Source organism: Brachyistius frenatus, unplaced genomic scaffold (assembly GCF_029030835.1).
Source record: "Brachyistius frenatus isolate BFR_SWC_R1_liver_20210118 unplaced genomic scaffold, ASM2903083v1 Contig_211, whole genome shotgun sequence".
Classification (NCBI taxonomy): Eukaryota; Metazoa; Chordata; class Actinopteri; family Embiotocidae; genus Brachyistius; species Brachyistius frenatus.
The window spans coordinates 411,589-425,760 of NW_027210810.1; the positions used below are offsets into that span (position 1 = coordinate 411,589).

Genomic DNA, 14,172 nt, shown 5'->3' on the forward strand with positions numbered 1-14,172 from the left:
TCCTATTGGCTCAAGTGAGGTGTCAATCAAATGAGCAGCGCGGACAAGGCGCAATACTGCTAGTTCCAGTTGTTACGTGGAAAATTATGACGCCTGGGGAAATTTTTAAAGGCTGTAATAATGTGTTTTGGACTAAATACTTTACTGGACCGTTTTTGGCGGATTCTAATGAGGCTTTAAAGGTGAGTTAGCACAAATAAATATTGTAATTGTTGGGGGGGGGGGGGTTAATTAAACGCTTTATAGTTCAGTGGATAATTTTGGAGTTGTTAAGACTTTTAGTTATCAATTTTAAGAAGTGAGCTTGTCTCTGATGTTTAATTGCATTATTGTAAATGACCATAAAACAATTGTTAGTTGACTGATAATTTGTTCTTTGTCCATCTTCTTTCTGCTGTCCACAGTTTGTTTTTTTAATTGTTTTTAATTTCCCTTCTGGAAAAAATGGCATAAAACAGCTTAAGGTGGGAGCTGGTCTTAGCTGGTTTTAGCTGGTCTTAGCTGGTCTTAACTGGTTTTTGCTGGTCTTAGCAGGTCTTAGCTGGTATTAACTGGTTTTAGCAGGTCTTCGCTGATCTTAGCTGGTCTTAGCTGGTTTTAGCAGGTCTTAACTGGTTTTAGCTGGTTTTAGCAGGTCTTAACTGGTTTTAGCTGGTCTTAGCTGGTCTTAGCTGGTTTTAGCAGGTCTTAACTGCTTTTAGCTGGTTTTAGCAGGTCTTAGCTGATCTTAGCTGGTTTTAGCAGGTCTTAGCTGATCTTAGCTGGTTTTAGCAGGTCTTAGCTGATCTTAGCTGGTTTTAGCAGGTCTTAGCTGATCTTAGCTGATCTTAGCTGGTTGTAGCAGGTTTTAGCTGATGTTAGGCTGGCGTTGTTGGTTTACTTAGTCTGGACAAGCTGGTCTTGCTGGTCTGTCAGTGTAATTGGCCAACTTGGTACTGCTGGTTGGCTATCTGGCTGGTCAAGTGGTCAAGCTGGTTAGATGGCAAGTTAGACTGACGACGCTGGACTGTAGTAGAAATCAGTGGGTAAATGTGTCAAGACAAAATGTGTCAACATTTCATGTCATGAATAGGAAATGAATAGTTTCCTTTTCAAAGTCATTTTAATTTAATTTCAAGTTGAGCGGTCCTTTGGTTGACCCCTGTGTTTTGAATCAAGTTATTGCATTTGGCGAAGGATTGTTGTTGAGCTCGATTGTCTATTGTCTCATCGTAATGTGCTTTGGCTTTACTGGGGCACTGAAAAAAACTTTTAAAAGGAGACCGGTCGGGCATTCATTTTAATGCCTTGGCCTTGTCTGCACTGTCAAATGTGTGTGTGTGTGTGTGTGTGTGTGTGTCTGGATGTAATTAAGAGCCATGACACACACACATGCACACACAATCACACACTCACACACATACATGTATAAATACACACATTTACACTCACACACTCTCTAATTAAACGTGATCGTCTTGTCCTGAACATTTAGCAGCTTTTTTTGAGATTCGGTGACCTGAATCTTCTGCACACGTACAGACAGTGTGCCAGTGCTTGTGTGTGATTTAATGGTGTGTGTGTGTGTGTGTGTGTGTGTGTGTGTGTGAGACCCATTGTTCTGGAGTCGGTTGTCTTTAATCCCAAATCGGGCTCTGCTGCTGATTAAAGGAGCATTCAGCAGAATTTCAAAGCATTTACTCGTCGGTTTTCTGCTGCCGAAGTCAGACTGCTCGTCTCCTCCTGGAGAACATGACTCATCTGTCACTCTGCTCTGTGGGCGTCTGAGCAAACTGACTCGCTGCCGAAGCCAAAATAAAGCGAGAAAAAACATTCTCACCATCTGAATGAAAACACCGATCTGAGCGGAGTCAAACGCCCGATCAATAAATGAGCTCGTCCCCGTGAATCTGCAAATTTTCAATTCACTTCAGTTCAGTTTTATTTATAGAGCTCCCTGTGGGCACCTTACGTGGTAGGAGGAGAACTTACAACATTATAGAGGAGCAATTCAACAATTCCTACGTGAACGACAGCCGGAAAGAAAAAAAAAAAAGCCCTTTTTAACAGGAAGAAAACCTCCAACAGAACCATGGTCAAGAGGGGGGACGGCTGTCTGTATCGGCCAATTAGGGTATTGAGAGACAACACCGGGCAGGTCAGTGAGGCCTGTAACCCAGCAGCCTGGGCCTACGGCGGGATAACTAAATGATGTTTCTTAATCAATTACAGTTATAATCCTGATCTTTAAATCAGAGAGTGTGTCGAACCCAAACTGTGAGCAGGCTCCATAGGAAAGGGTCCTGAAAGCTTCTTTTAGAAACTCCAGAAAGCACAAGGAGGCCTGCGCTCTGAGACCGAAGAGCTCTGTTGTCCACAAAGTTGTTTTATATAATATATCCTGCCTCTTGCCCATGTTGGGAAGGTGATCAGGTTCCTATATTTGTTTTTGGATGGCTGCCCTGATATTTAATGTTTACAGATTCATTGTGTCATTTGTTGGTCAGCTGCACTGAGTTGTTGGGAATTATCTTTTGGAAAGGCAGTTTATTGCTTCATATAATCTGCTTCTGGTTCTGTCAGTGTATGTGGAGTTTGGCTTTTAAAGTACGGTTTTGTGAGGTTTTCGGTCGGGTGGATCTGTGGATGTCTCTAAATTACAGTCCACCACATCTGTCGCTAAAAAGCTGGCTGGAAATTTTAAAGGACCTAGATTGGATCAGCCGGAGGGACGCACGCTCTAAACTCTCCACCGCTGTGACTAGTTTGATTTATTGTGAAGTCGACTGGTCCTAAACCCGAACTTTACCCCCCTAATACGTAACAACCAATCACAGGCAGAGCGTCCCTCCTGCTGATCCAATCTAGCACTTGCCAAACTGAAGCACTGCTGCTCACCGAAGAAGGCAGTTTAAAGTAGATACTTTAAAACATCTACTTCACTTAAATAAAAAGTAATTGTAGCCTTTTTTTTTTGCATTAGGAAAATGTGATATTCTCCCCAGAGGACCTATAATTATCAGATCTGAAATAAAATAAAAAGACAGATTAGGATGTGAGTTTCAGAGTGACAGATGAGTCCACCGGTGTCCTGATGACTGAACCCGAGTCTGATTTAGCAGCGTAGTGCGACTGAAACTGTGGGGGTGAATATCTTTGAATAGCAGCAGTGAGTCTGTGCTCGGTGATGGAGTAACAGTTTGTAGTGGAGGTGGTGTCGAGGTTATCAGGCCTTCCCTCTGCTAACAGCACTGACGTGTCCCGCAGCCTGCCCACACACAAAAAATAGATCCTTCAGTTTGACTCACATGACGATCCTCCACCTCTCATCACGTTCCCCTGGACGTCTTCCCTCCCCGCAGTCCGTCTGCATGTTCACACCATCGCTGCCTCCGTCAGACCGAATGCACTTCAGATCTTTCATCACTTCACCTGTAAAAATGACGTGTTCACGAAAAGCTGCTCTTCCCTCTGACAGTCGGGGAAAAAGTTCCTCACGGAGAGTTACGAAACTGAAATGACACACGACTCCTAACATAAGAGCGGGGGCGGGTTTTTGTTTTCGTTACAACATCATATTTAATGCCTGCAATTATTGGCTGACGGGTCTGTGTCTGTATCTTAATGTCCTGTCAGGTCAACGTGCTCCTATTTACAGTCTGTCAAATAATGACGTTACAAGGGCGTCAAATGCTGATGTTTTATCAAAGCTGTATCTCGTATCATATCAGAATCGGTTTATATGCCAGGTATGTTAACGCGTACAAGGAATTTGACTCCGGTTGTAGCTTCATTCAGCGTCCAAAAAAACGAAACAGACATAAATAGACATATTTACAGCATAGAAATAGAGATGAATACCTAAACGATGGTGCAAATGGTGCTGTTGTGGTTGTGTGGAGTGCAAAAGGTCCAGTGATGTTGAACCATCACGTGTGGACAAGGAGCCACTCAAAAACCACATGGTTAAACTAGGAAAATTATGTTTTGGTTAAATGTGACACGGTTGCCGCTTGGTCAGGTTTAGGCAACAAAACGACTTGGTTATGGTTTATTTAAAAGTCGCGGTGACCATTTCGACTTTTGCTTTTATAATGTATTTCAGCATTCTGGCTTTGTTCCATTCAACCACCCTCAACCTCTTCCCTATGCAGACTTTACCCCTCTTTGTACGTTGTCACATGACCTGCCTACATAAGACTGTGAAAAACCGGCAGTATTTGATGAGGATGAGGTGGCCAGGAAAACTCAAAGTACAAAAATAATTCTTAATTCTGCATGTTTCAGAGTTGTGCAAACTGTGATCTTCAGTGTTAATGGATTGTTTTGATGGTGAGGTGACTTCAGAACAACTCTTTTATTATTGTAGATTACAGCAGCAGCTGGCTGAGGGACCTTTAACTTGCATTTACACTCGTTAAACCAGTGCCGTGCTTTTCTTTCTAGCAGTTGAACCATTGAAGCCGGTGCTTCAGCACCTTATCTTCTGTACAAACATTGCTTCAGTGTTCGAGTGTTTCCGGCTACAGTGACGGTTAACGAACTCTGACTGTTTGTTCAGTCTCTTCCTCTTTTACTGATTTAAAAAAAAAAAAAAAATGATGTCTGGTTTCAGGTCAGACTTGTCATGAACTCCCATCTGATTGGTGGTCAGTTCACATCCGTACAAACTCGCAGTGTTCGAGATGCTTTGGCAAAAACTCTCAACGTATTAATGGCGAAGAATGATGATCATGTTATTTACACAGGAGACTTGCAGTAGTGGCAGCTGCTCTCAGAAGGATGCTCCGTGTATAGATCATTGTTTCTTTGTGTTGTTCGGTGTACAGAGGTCATGTGACTTAAGTCTGTGGTCTGAATTTTACCCTCCAGAGAGTAAACCTCCATCACAGTGAAAGGAAAGAGTTTGTTTTCAACATAAACAATCGTGCCCATTTCTGCTGCAGTTTCGTTTTTCCATCTTCATTTGTCCAGTGTTTGTGAGTCTGTGATCATATTTCTGTTTTTGGCTGACATGAGTGGAATCCTACGTAATCTAGTGTAGGTTTTCTGTTGTTGTAGGTCTTCTGTTGTAGGTCTTCTGTTGTTGTAGGTCTTCTGCTGCTGTAGGTCTTCTGTTGTAGGTCTTCTGTTGCTGTAGGTCTTCTGTTGTAGGTCTTCTGTTGTTGTAGGTCTTCTGTTGCTGTAGGTCTTCTGTTGTAGGTCTTCTGTTGTTGTAGGTCTTCTGCTGTAGGTCTTCTGTTGTTGTAGGTCTTCTGTTGTTGTAGGTCTTCTGCTGTAGGTCTTCTGTTGTTGTAGGTCTACTGTTGTAGGTAAGTCTGTAAGTCTTCTGCTGTTGTAGGTGTTTTGTTGTAGTAGGTCTACTGTTGTTCAGGGACTTCTGTTGTAGGTCTTCTGCTGTAGGTCTTTTCCTGTAAGTCTTCTGCTGTTGTAGGTGTTTTGTCGTAGGAGGTCTACTGTTGTTCAGGAGCTTCTGCTGTTGTTGTAGTCCATCCACCTCGGAGTTGGATGTTTTGCTTTTCTTCTCTGTATAGTTGTAAATATCTCAATTAGTGTAGCATAAGTCAGCTCCAACCAGTCTGACCTTTGACCTCTCATCAGCAAGGAATTTCCTCACTGTTGTTTTTTGTTTTTCACATCATTCAGAGAAAATGCTGCAATCATCCGACGCATGAGTGGCTGATTGTATAACTGCATGAATACAAAGGGTGCTCTCAATAAGGTTCTCACCGAGTGGATATTACCTGGACTGTGATGACAGACTCTGGTTCTTCTGGGTTGTGTACATATTTCGGTTTTAATATGTTCCCTGCCTCTTTTAAGATAATGGTAGTTTTGAGTTGTTGTATGGGTTTATGTGGAAATATCTGAAACAAACTTCTAATTGTTTGAACTCGAACTGTTTGTACATTTAACTATCCACCTTGAAATATTCCACCTCCACCACACCAACACCTTCTCACGGCGCCATCATGGCGTGAGTGACTGTGTGTGTGTGTGGGGGGGGGGTGACACTGTATTGTTTATTTATGTATGAAGCTCGTTATTATCCACAGTTTCATCAACCTTCCTGTTTTAGTGATAATGATTTCAATGACCTGAATAATGACTAGAATGTATCCCAGCATGCACCGGGTGAGAGTAAGGTCAGCAGCCAATTACCGGTTACACACACACACACACACACACACACACACACACACACACACACACACACACACACACACACACACACACACACACACACACACACACACACTAGATGTTTCTGCCTTGGTTTCATTATATCAGAGCCTTTTTATTTCCAGACTGCAGCTTTTACGTCGGTTTTATGTTTCATCTTAATTTCATGTTTCAGGCTATTTTCAGGAAGCGTTTCTGTTTGTGTGCTCCATTACCCAGAGTGCCTCATGTTGGCCTCAGCAGTCATCTTTGTGTTCCTTAAACCAACTTGCCGACTCAGCGATGAGTTTGTAGGTCAGGGAACAAACACGGCGGCGCCGTGCCAACTGGCTGTGGCTTCCCTTGACTCTAGTCAGCCTGCAAAAGTTTAACTTTACCGACATCACCGGTCACTCGGTCCAGTTGCCGCAGCCAATCAGAGGGCAGATAAGGGCAGAGGAGGAGGCGGAGGAGCCGCTCAGTCTGCCAGGCGTCGCTTCAGTTTTTACCTGCAAACAAAGAGCGAAGTGTCGAGTTCCTGCATCTTTCTGACCGCCATTGTGGAAGTGTGAAAGCAGAGTTCAGCTGTGACCTGATCCTGATCCCTGAAAAACAAAATCACGTGGAAGAGAAAGAGCAGCTGACTGCCCTCAAATCCCATTAAGAGGCAGCAAAGACAATGATCATATCCTCATTTACTTTGAAGAAAGAAAGCTCAAAACATATCTCTTTACGTCAGCTGGTAACTAGCTACTCTTGAAGCTCTCTTGCACTTGAACTACTGCCCCTTTAAAATGGATATTGCTTATTTTATATTTTAACTCTATTTGTGTTTAATTTTATGCATTTTATCTGTTCTTATGCATCTTATTTCGTCTCTATATTTTTAAATGTTCCTTTATATCTGTTTACTGTATATGTGAAACACTGCATGTAATTCTCTTGCTGTGAAGCACTTTGAGCTGCATTTCTTGTATGAAAGGTGCAAATAAAGTTTATTATTATTATCAAACAGAGGCAGAAAAAGCAGACCGCAAGGATTTCATTCATGAAAACAAAATCACAGATAATATAAGATAAATAATCAGATCCTAATCTCTGAGAAGAAAACAGACTGGACAGTAGGCAGAGAGAGAAACACGCCACCAGGAGTCAGTAAAGAATAAAAAATATGAAATAAAACTGCTACACAAACCAAAATCACTTTCTGCTCCAAGTTTCAGGTTTAAGTTGAACTCTTCATCTTGTTTTATCGAGGCAGAAATCTCTGGAATTGAAAAGAAAGAGACTGAATGACAAAATGTTGACGACAGTTTGTTTAATGATGAGACAAAAAAAGGCAACAATGCAAATAAATACAAAAAAGGCGGCAATAGCATTTTTTTTTTTTTTTTTTTTTTTTTTTTTTTTTACAAGGAAGCAACGATCAAACTGATGAAAAATGTTTTCAGTCAGTCAGTTTTTTTTTTGTTTTTTTTTTTTTTTCACCAGTTAAATAATTTAACATCTGCCACGTCGGTTTCTGTGTTAGTCTCTCAGCTCGTTGAGATTTCAGGAAAATGAACCAAACTTTCATCATCAGCGTCGTCTTTGGCTTTCGTCTCAATCCTCTCGGCTCGGGAGGCAAAACGTCCAGGAATTCCATTTACTGTGCAAACATCTACTCTCACCTATTCTTTAAATAATAACAATAATAATGTTTGGCTCTAGCAGCAGGATCAAGACATATTTTCAAGTATCTCAAGAGAGATTTTTTTTTTTTTTCACAAATTGACCTTTTTAAATGGAAAATATGAATAACTGGCTCGTGTTTTCTACGGCGATAGAAAACGATAAAAAAAAAAAAAAAAAAACAGTTGACAAGAATGAAGACGCAGATCATCTGTTGCATAGTATTCTCCGCTTGTTCCAATGTGGAAAAGACTTTCCCCCGAGAAGAGAAACGAGGCTTTGTCACCGAACATAATACTTTGTCTTTTACAAAGGGTTGATCTGATGTTTTTTTTTTTTCCCCGCAGGAAGCAGGTTTTCAAAGTGTTTTTCTAAAGTCCTTTAGAGGCGCAGCTGTTTTTATGAGCAGCCGCACTCCTCCACGATCATGTTCTGGATGTCCTTCTTGATGATCTTCTGCTCCTCGTTGTAGTAGAGCATGGACATGGCTCGCAGCCTCGTCGGCACGCAGCACGACTTGATGTTCTGAAACGGGCTGTAGCCTCTCATGCGATAATGATTGATGACCGTCGAGTGGAAGGACAGCGACGAGCTGCCGAGGCTCGCCATGTGATTGGGGCAGTCGCCCTCGCAGTAGTTGGCGTGGTAACCGGACGGCGCGATAATCCAATCGCTCCAGCCGATGTCTTTGAAGTTCACGTAAAACTGCCGCTTGCAGCAGAGGCGGATCTTCCCGTCGCACTCCAGACCTCTTTTGACCCGCCGCTGGGCCGCCTCCTCCCGAGCCCGCAGCACCACCATGAGGAAGGGCCGGTGCGACTGATCTCGCCCCGTGGCCCGTTCGCTGTCGGCGGGCGCCAGGAGGGGCGAGGCGCCGGCCTCGGCACACAGTGGGCAGGAAACCCGCAGGCTGAGAGAGCTGCCGCCGTCGTCCAGCAGAGTCTGAACGCTGCGTTGGATGGAGAGCGTGTGCCAGCCGCTGCGACGTGTGTCCACCATCTTCTCTGAAACACACTCGTCCTCGTCCTCCTCGTCGTCGCCCGCGTCAGGACGAAGCCGCAGCAGCCGCAGCATCACTTTGCCTTTCGCTCGATTCACCTTGGACATCTTTAGGAAGATCCAAACGTTGGCCTGCTCCACCGCAGACGAACCGTCGCCCTCTTTCGAAATGTCAAAGGTCACCGTGTTCGGAGAGTCTCCTGCAGCAGAGAGCAGTTACCGTGTTAGCAGTTGTTCAAAAGAACAAGAAGAACTTTACCCTTCGTTATTATTATGATTTTGAATCAGTTTGACCTCTGACCTCAGTCTGAGATCTTTGAACATCTGGATGAATGTGCTGTTACGCAAGCAGCACAGTTCACTCATTCAGATGTCAATCAAACTACCTCAAGTCTAACCTGATAAAAGCTTTTCACTCCCAACATATGAAGCTCAAAAGTTGTTTTTTTTTTTCACTCTTTGAACTCTCGCAACAACTGAAGTGGTCAGTCAGTGTCATAAAATAAAGACAAACATCATCAGAAATGATGGAGGTGTTTGTGGAAAGAGCAACGTAAAGACCCTGCAGGCTTTCTTCTGAAGAAGTGAGCAACAATGATTAGCAACATGTTTGCCATGTTTGCCCCCCCCCCTCCTCCCCCCCTCACTTCTTTATGGTTTTGTCTTCCTGTCATTTGACTGAATGAACAAAGTAAATGTCCTTAACAATGAAAGCATGAATGGTGCCTTTGCCTCTAAATATACTCAACATGGGCAGAGACACTAAAAAAAGATCAGGCCTGATTTCAGGGAATGTTGTTAACAAGGCGGCCAGTATACGACCCTCCCCCCCACCCGCCCCCAAAAAAAGCCTGTCCTGTCCAGTGCTTCGCTCTTTGTCTCCTGTTGCAGAATAATTACTGAGGCCCAGATTCGTCTGAATGAAGAGATTATTCACGGCCTGAGACCACTCGGTATGCCCCCCACCACCCACCCGTTACTGTCCACTAATTTGAGCCTTTGAGGCGTTTTTAATAAAAGATTTCTCTGAAAGTGACAACTATTTTTAGCAGGAAGCAATGTACATTTATGTAAGCAAAGAAGAAACATGATTGGTCGCGAGTTGGTTCACGTTCACGGAGACGGACCTGGGCAGACAACTTGTGGCGCTTTGCGATCGGCGTCATATTCGGTCGAAGGGTTCGACCCGCAGACCGACTCGGGTGGGAAAAAAAATCTCCAAACTAACGAATGAGACTTCACCTCATCTGGTTTATGTCGCATGTACTCGGACCATTCAGCCATCGCGTCACCCTGTAACTCTATAAATGTCCTCCTGTCTTTTGGTCTGACCGTCATTTAGTTTAACCTCCTTCAGTGAGTCGCAGTTACCGAGAATCTGACTGTCCTCTCGTCGGACTTTAAATCACACGTCGTTTGATCAAACTTTCCTCTTCGTCTCTCCTTTTAAACGCAGCAGTTCGTGTATGACTGTTTTGGAAGGTGAAACTGTTTTTATATTAACCGTGTTGTTCATTTCTTACTGTTGAACTGGATTTATCCTCCTGTGTTCAGGTTTGACTTGTTTGCACTTCAGGCTCCGTACAGGTGAATTCGGTCGCCTGCAACTAATTTCAGAATCAGAACAAATTTCTGTCACGCTGGCTCTGGTTTGTAATTCAATTTCATGTCATAATTCCTGATTAATTACCCAACTGATGAAAAAACCTGGCTGTAGATTTCTGCAGTCACATTTTACATGTGATGGGACAGATAAGACTGTTCATATCTTCGATCCCTGGCTCTGTATTTCTTTCTTTTTTTCTCCATTACTTTCCGTTCAGTGAACCTTTCTGTCTTTTTGTCAGCATCATTGAGAAAAATGAACTTCATAGCATTGTTAGTGGACAAACTGAGAGGGTTTTAGTGCTCCTGTTCATGCAGACAGGCTGATTTAGAGAGATTTGAGATGAATGAACAGTAAAACTGTCTGCTCAGCTGCAAGCTGCTGTCAGACTGATTTGAACTCTGCTTGAAAAAAACCCGCAGCTTCACGCTCCTTTTAACTCGACAGTACTTCACCTCCAGACTCGCAGTGTGTGATAAAGGTAACATTTCTAGCTTCTCTTCATTGAAAATCCTTCTCCTAACGTACAAAACTTTTAATGACCAAGCTCCATCTTATCTTAAAGTTCCTCTCATTCATTCATTAAATCCCTAAAAACTCCTAAAAAAAATTCCCCTATTGCCTTTAAGTGGCTGAGATGGGATTTATGAATATGCGATCAGTCCCCGCCTCTATCTCCATCACCTGCCTGCAGCTCGAGCTGACAGCTCGATGATATGAGAAGCCCCGCCCCCAAGTTGACAGGATTGGTTCTTTCGTTTTGTGATGTATAAAACCCTGGCCATCTGAATCTGTATTTCTCAGACTGAACTAACGGAAATGCTCAGCCAAGGGGTTGACTACTCATTTCAGGAAATGTCTTCTAGCATATGAAAAATACCACGTGGAGATATTAACAAGGTTAAACACTGGACTTTTACTGAAGGGGGTCTTTAGATAGCTCGTACTACCATAATGTAGCATATAGTACCCAAAGGCTTTTACTGCATATGAAACGCTACCAATTTTAATTTGAAACGTGGGCTTTTAATTTGAAATGGAAACAAGAAGTTATTGCACTTGGCTGAACCACGGTGACTTCGCCGCCCTGTGCTGTAACTTTGATCTTTTCCCCAGTCAGTGATGGACATTAGCGTTTATAAGATTGGTTCTGCTGTAACCTTCCAAAAATAGAATAGAAGAAATATACTTCACACTCCAGACAGAATCAATAGAATCAGTCAGGTGGCTCAAGTCTGTAAACAAACTTTGAACCTTTTCGGATTTTTCTGAATGAACTGATAAGAGAAAACACACAGACTGGCATCTCTACTGCCTTTTATGACGTGCAAGCTGTCCTGTTAATCTCTTACAGTTAACGGCGACGAGTGCTTCAACGAAAGCATCAACATGTCTCTTAGACCTCATCCCAACAAATTTCTACTTAAAAAGTCTACTTTTGAACTACGTTCAACATCCTCCTCCTCGAAAAAGCTGTCACGTTTGGTTTGTTTGAAGATTTTCAGTCAGGATTTAAGTGCATCGTAGCACCAAAGTTACAGATGATCTCCTAACTGCATTAAACATTGTGCATTTAACACTATGTATCGCAGCGTTTTATGACGGAGACTGGAACAAGGCACGAGGCTGGTTCAAATGATGTAAATCAGACAGATTTCAATTTGCTCATATCAACAATGACTCTTCCGGTCAAGCAAAAGTTAGTCTTGGCGTTCCGCAAGGTTCAGTGATAAGTCCGATACAAGTTACACAAGCTTCCTTTAGGCAATATTATCCAAAAGCACTTCCATTTCCATTGTTCCAACTTTTGAGTCCGGTTTTCTTCCTGTTAAAAGGGAGTTTTTTTTTCCTTCCAACGGTCGCTGATGGTTGAACTGTTAGCTTCCTCTCACTAATGTTTTACGGTCTCTCCCTGAAATGACTCATGTTGGGATTCGCCCAATATCAATAAACTGAATTGAGTTTAATACAAGCTCAGATTTACATTCCAGGAGAAATGCGTCAACAGTAAATACAGACTGTAACCTTTTTAATCAGACTGCGGGTATTCTGACACATGGTGGAAAAACTCCCAACTGGAGTCGGTTCCACCAGTTAGATTGTTTGATGCTGAGGTTTGGTAAGTGTGATCAATGACACTGCAACCTACAGTTACCCACGAGACCTTTCTGCAGGTTCACAGAGACGTAGAGAGGATTGATGACTGTAATCGTGACCCTGAACCCTAAAACTAGAACTGGTTTCACTCAAGGACAAACTGCCGAAGCAAAATCTAAACTCAACGCTTTCGTTCGACTCACCTGCCTCTCCGAAGGTAATTAGTTCGGACGGCGGTTCCGGTGGCGTCGAGTCCCCGAGGCCGCGGCTCTCCTCCTGGATCTCCACGCTGCCGTCTTCGGCCACGCGACCGACGTGCAGCTTCTTGATGGCGTTGAGCAGCGCGGCTCGGGGAACCGGCTGCGTCAGGTTGGGCCGCGCGCTCAGCTGCAGCATGTTGAGGATGTGCCGCTTGACGGCCTCCACCATGTCGTTCTGACCTCCGGGTGAAGAGGAGTTTCTCCTCATCTGAGGCAAAGAGCACGACGGGCAGTCAGTCGGCGGCTCTCCCTCCTGCAGCCGAGGCGCCGCGTCCTCCTCCGGTGCCGGGGGAAGCGTCGGAGAGGCGTCGACGAGAAGGCAGACGGCCACAAAGAAGAACGTGGCGAACAGAGAGCACATGACGGTCTCTGGCTGATGCTGACGCTTTGACAAAAAGTACGAGTCTCACTACGGAGTCGGTGGAACTAACGGATCACTAGAGTGTGAGAGTAGAGACGGTCTGTTTTGCACGTGAGCGGGGACGCTCGGCGGCTATGCAGCAGGTTGTGATGCACGAACGGGCATCGATAGTTCAAGATCCTTCAGATCAAATCCTCAGCGTCGGTAGAGTCCAGCGGTAGAGTCTTTAGAGTCGGATGTTTGAGTTGAATGAGGAGATGCAACAATAAGTAGAGTTTCGGCAGTGAACTTGCTGTCGGTGTGAGGCTGTCAGAATCTGGTCCTGGTCTGGAGCTCTGGTTCTCCGGTCCTCAGTCTGATGGTCTGGTGCCTCTCTGGTCCAGTGGGTCTGGTGGTCTGAGCTGAATGAACACTGTGCAGGGTCACTCTACTCTCCCTCTCTGCTCTGTTACTGTAATTATACCTCTCTGCCTGTTTAATCCCTCCCTCCATCCACAGAGGTATTTCCCTGTGAGTCTCACACACACACACACACACACACACACACACACACACACACACACACACACACACACACACACACACACACACACACACACACACACACACGTACACGTACATACACTAACAAACACACACACACACACACACACACACACGTACTGTAACATGCACACAGTGAGTAAAGTCTCAGAATATCTCAGGACTGTTTGTGGTGTTTCCTCCTGAACGAACGTCACGACAGAAGAGGAGGAGGAAGGAGGGAAGAGGAGGAAGAGAGTGTCCCTGATTCATTCATACCACACACACACACACACACAGAGGCACACACACACACACACACACACACACACACACACACACACACACACACACACACACACACACACACACACACACACACACACACACACACACAGGCACACACATATACACATGCACACACTGATGAGTCAGCAGAGCGTCATCGTCACCTCACGTGGAGGAGAAACTCCGTCGGTGTGAAATAAATTTTTAGACTGAAAAAGAGAGTTTGT

General features: G+C 44.0%; 1 protein-coding gene across 1 annotated transcript; it reads right to left on the reverse strand.

The window, feature by feature from the left end:
- Window positions 1-7,468: 7,468 nt before the first annotated feature.
- inhbab (inhibin subunit beta Ab) lies at window positions 7,469-13,788 on the reverse strand. Its single transcript, XM_069719308.1, has 2 exons — window positions 12,718-13,788; window positions 7,469-9,011 (listed from the first exon to the last, which is right to left on the reverse strand). The coding sequence occupies exons 1-2, from the start codon at window positions 13,133-13,135 to the stop codon at window positions 8,212-8,214; spliced, it is 1,218 nt and encodes a 405-aa protein (XP_069575409.1). The 5' UTR covers window positions 13,136-13,788; the 3' UTR covers window positions 7,469-8,211.
- Between the last annotated feature and the right edge of the window lie 384 nt (window positions 13,789-14,172).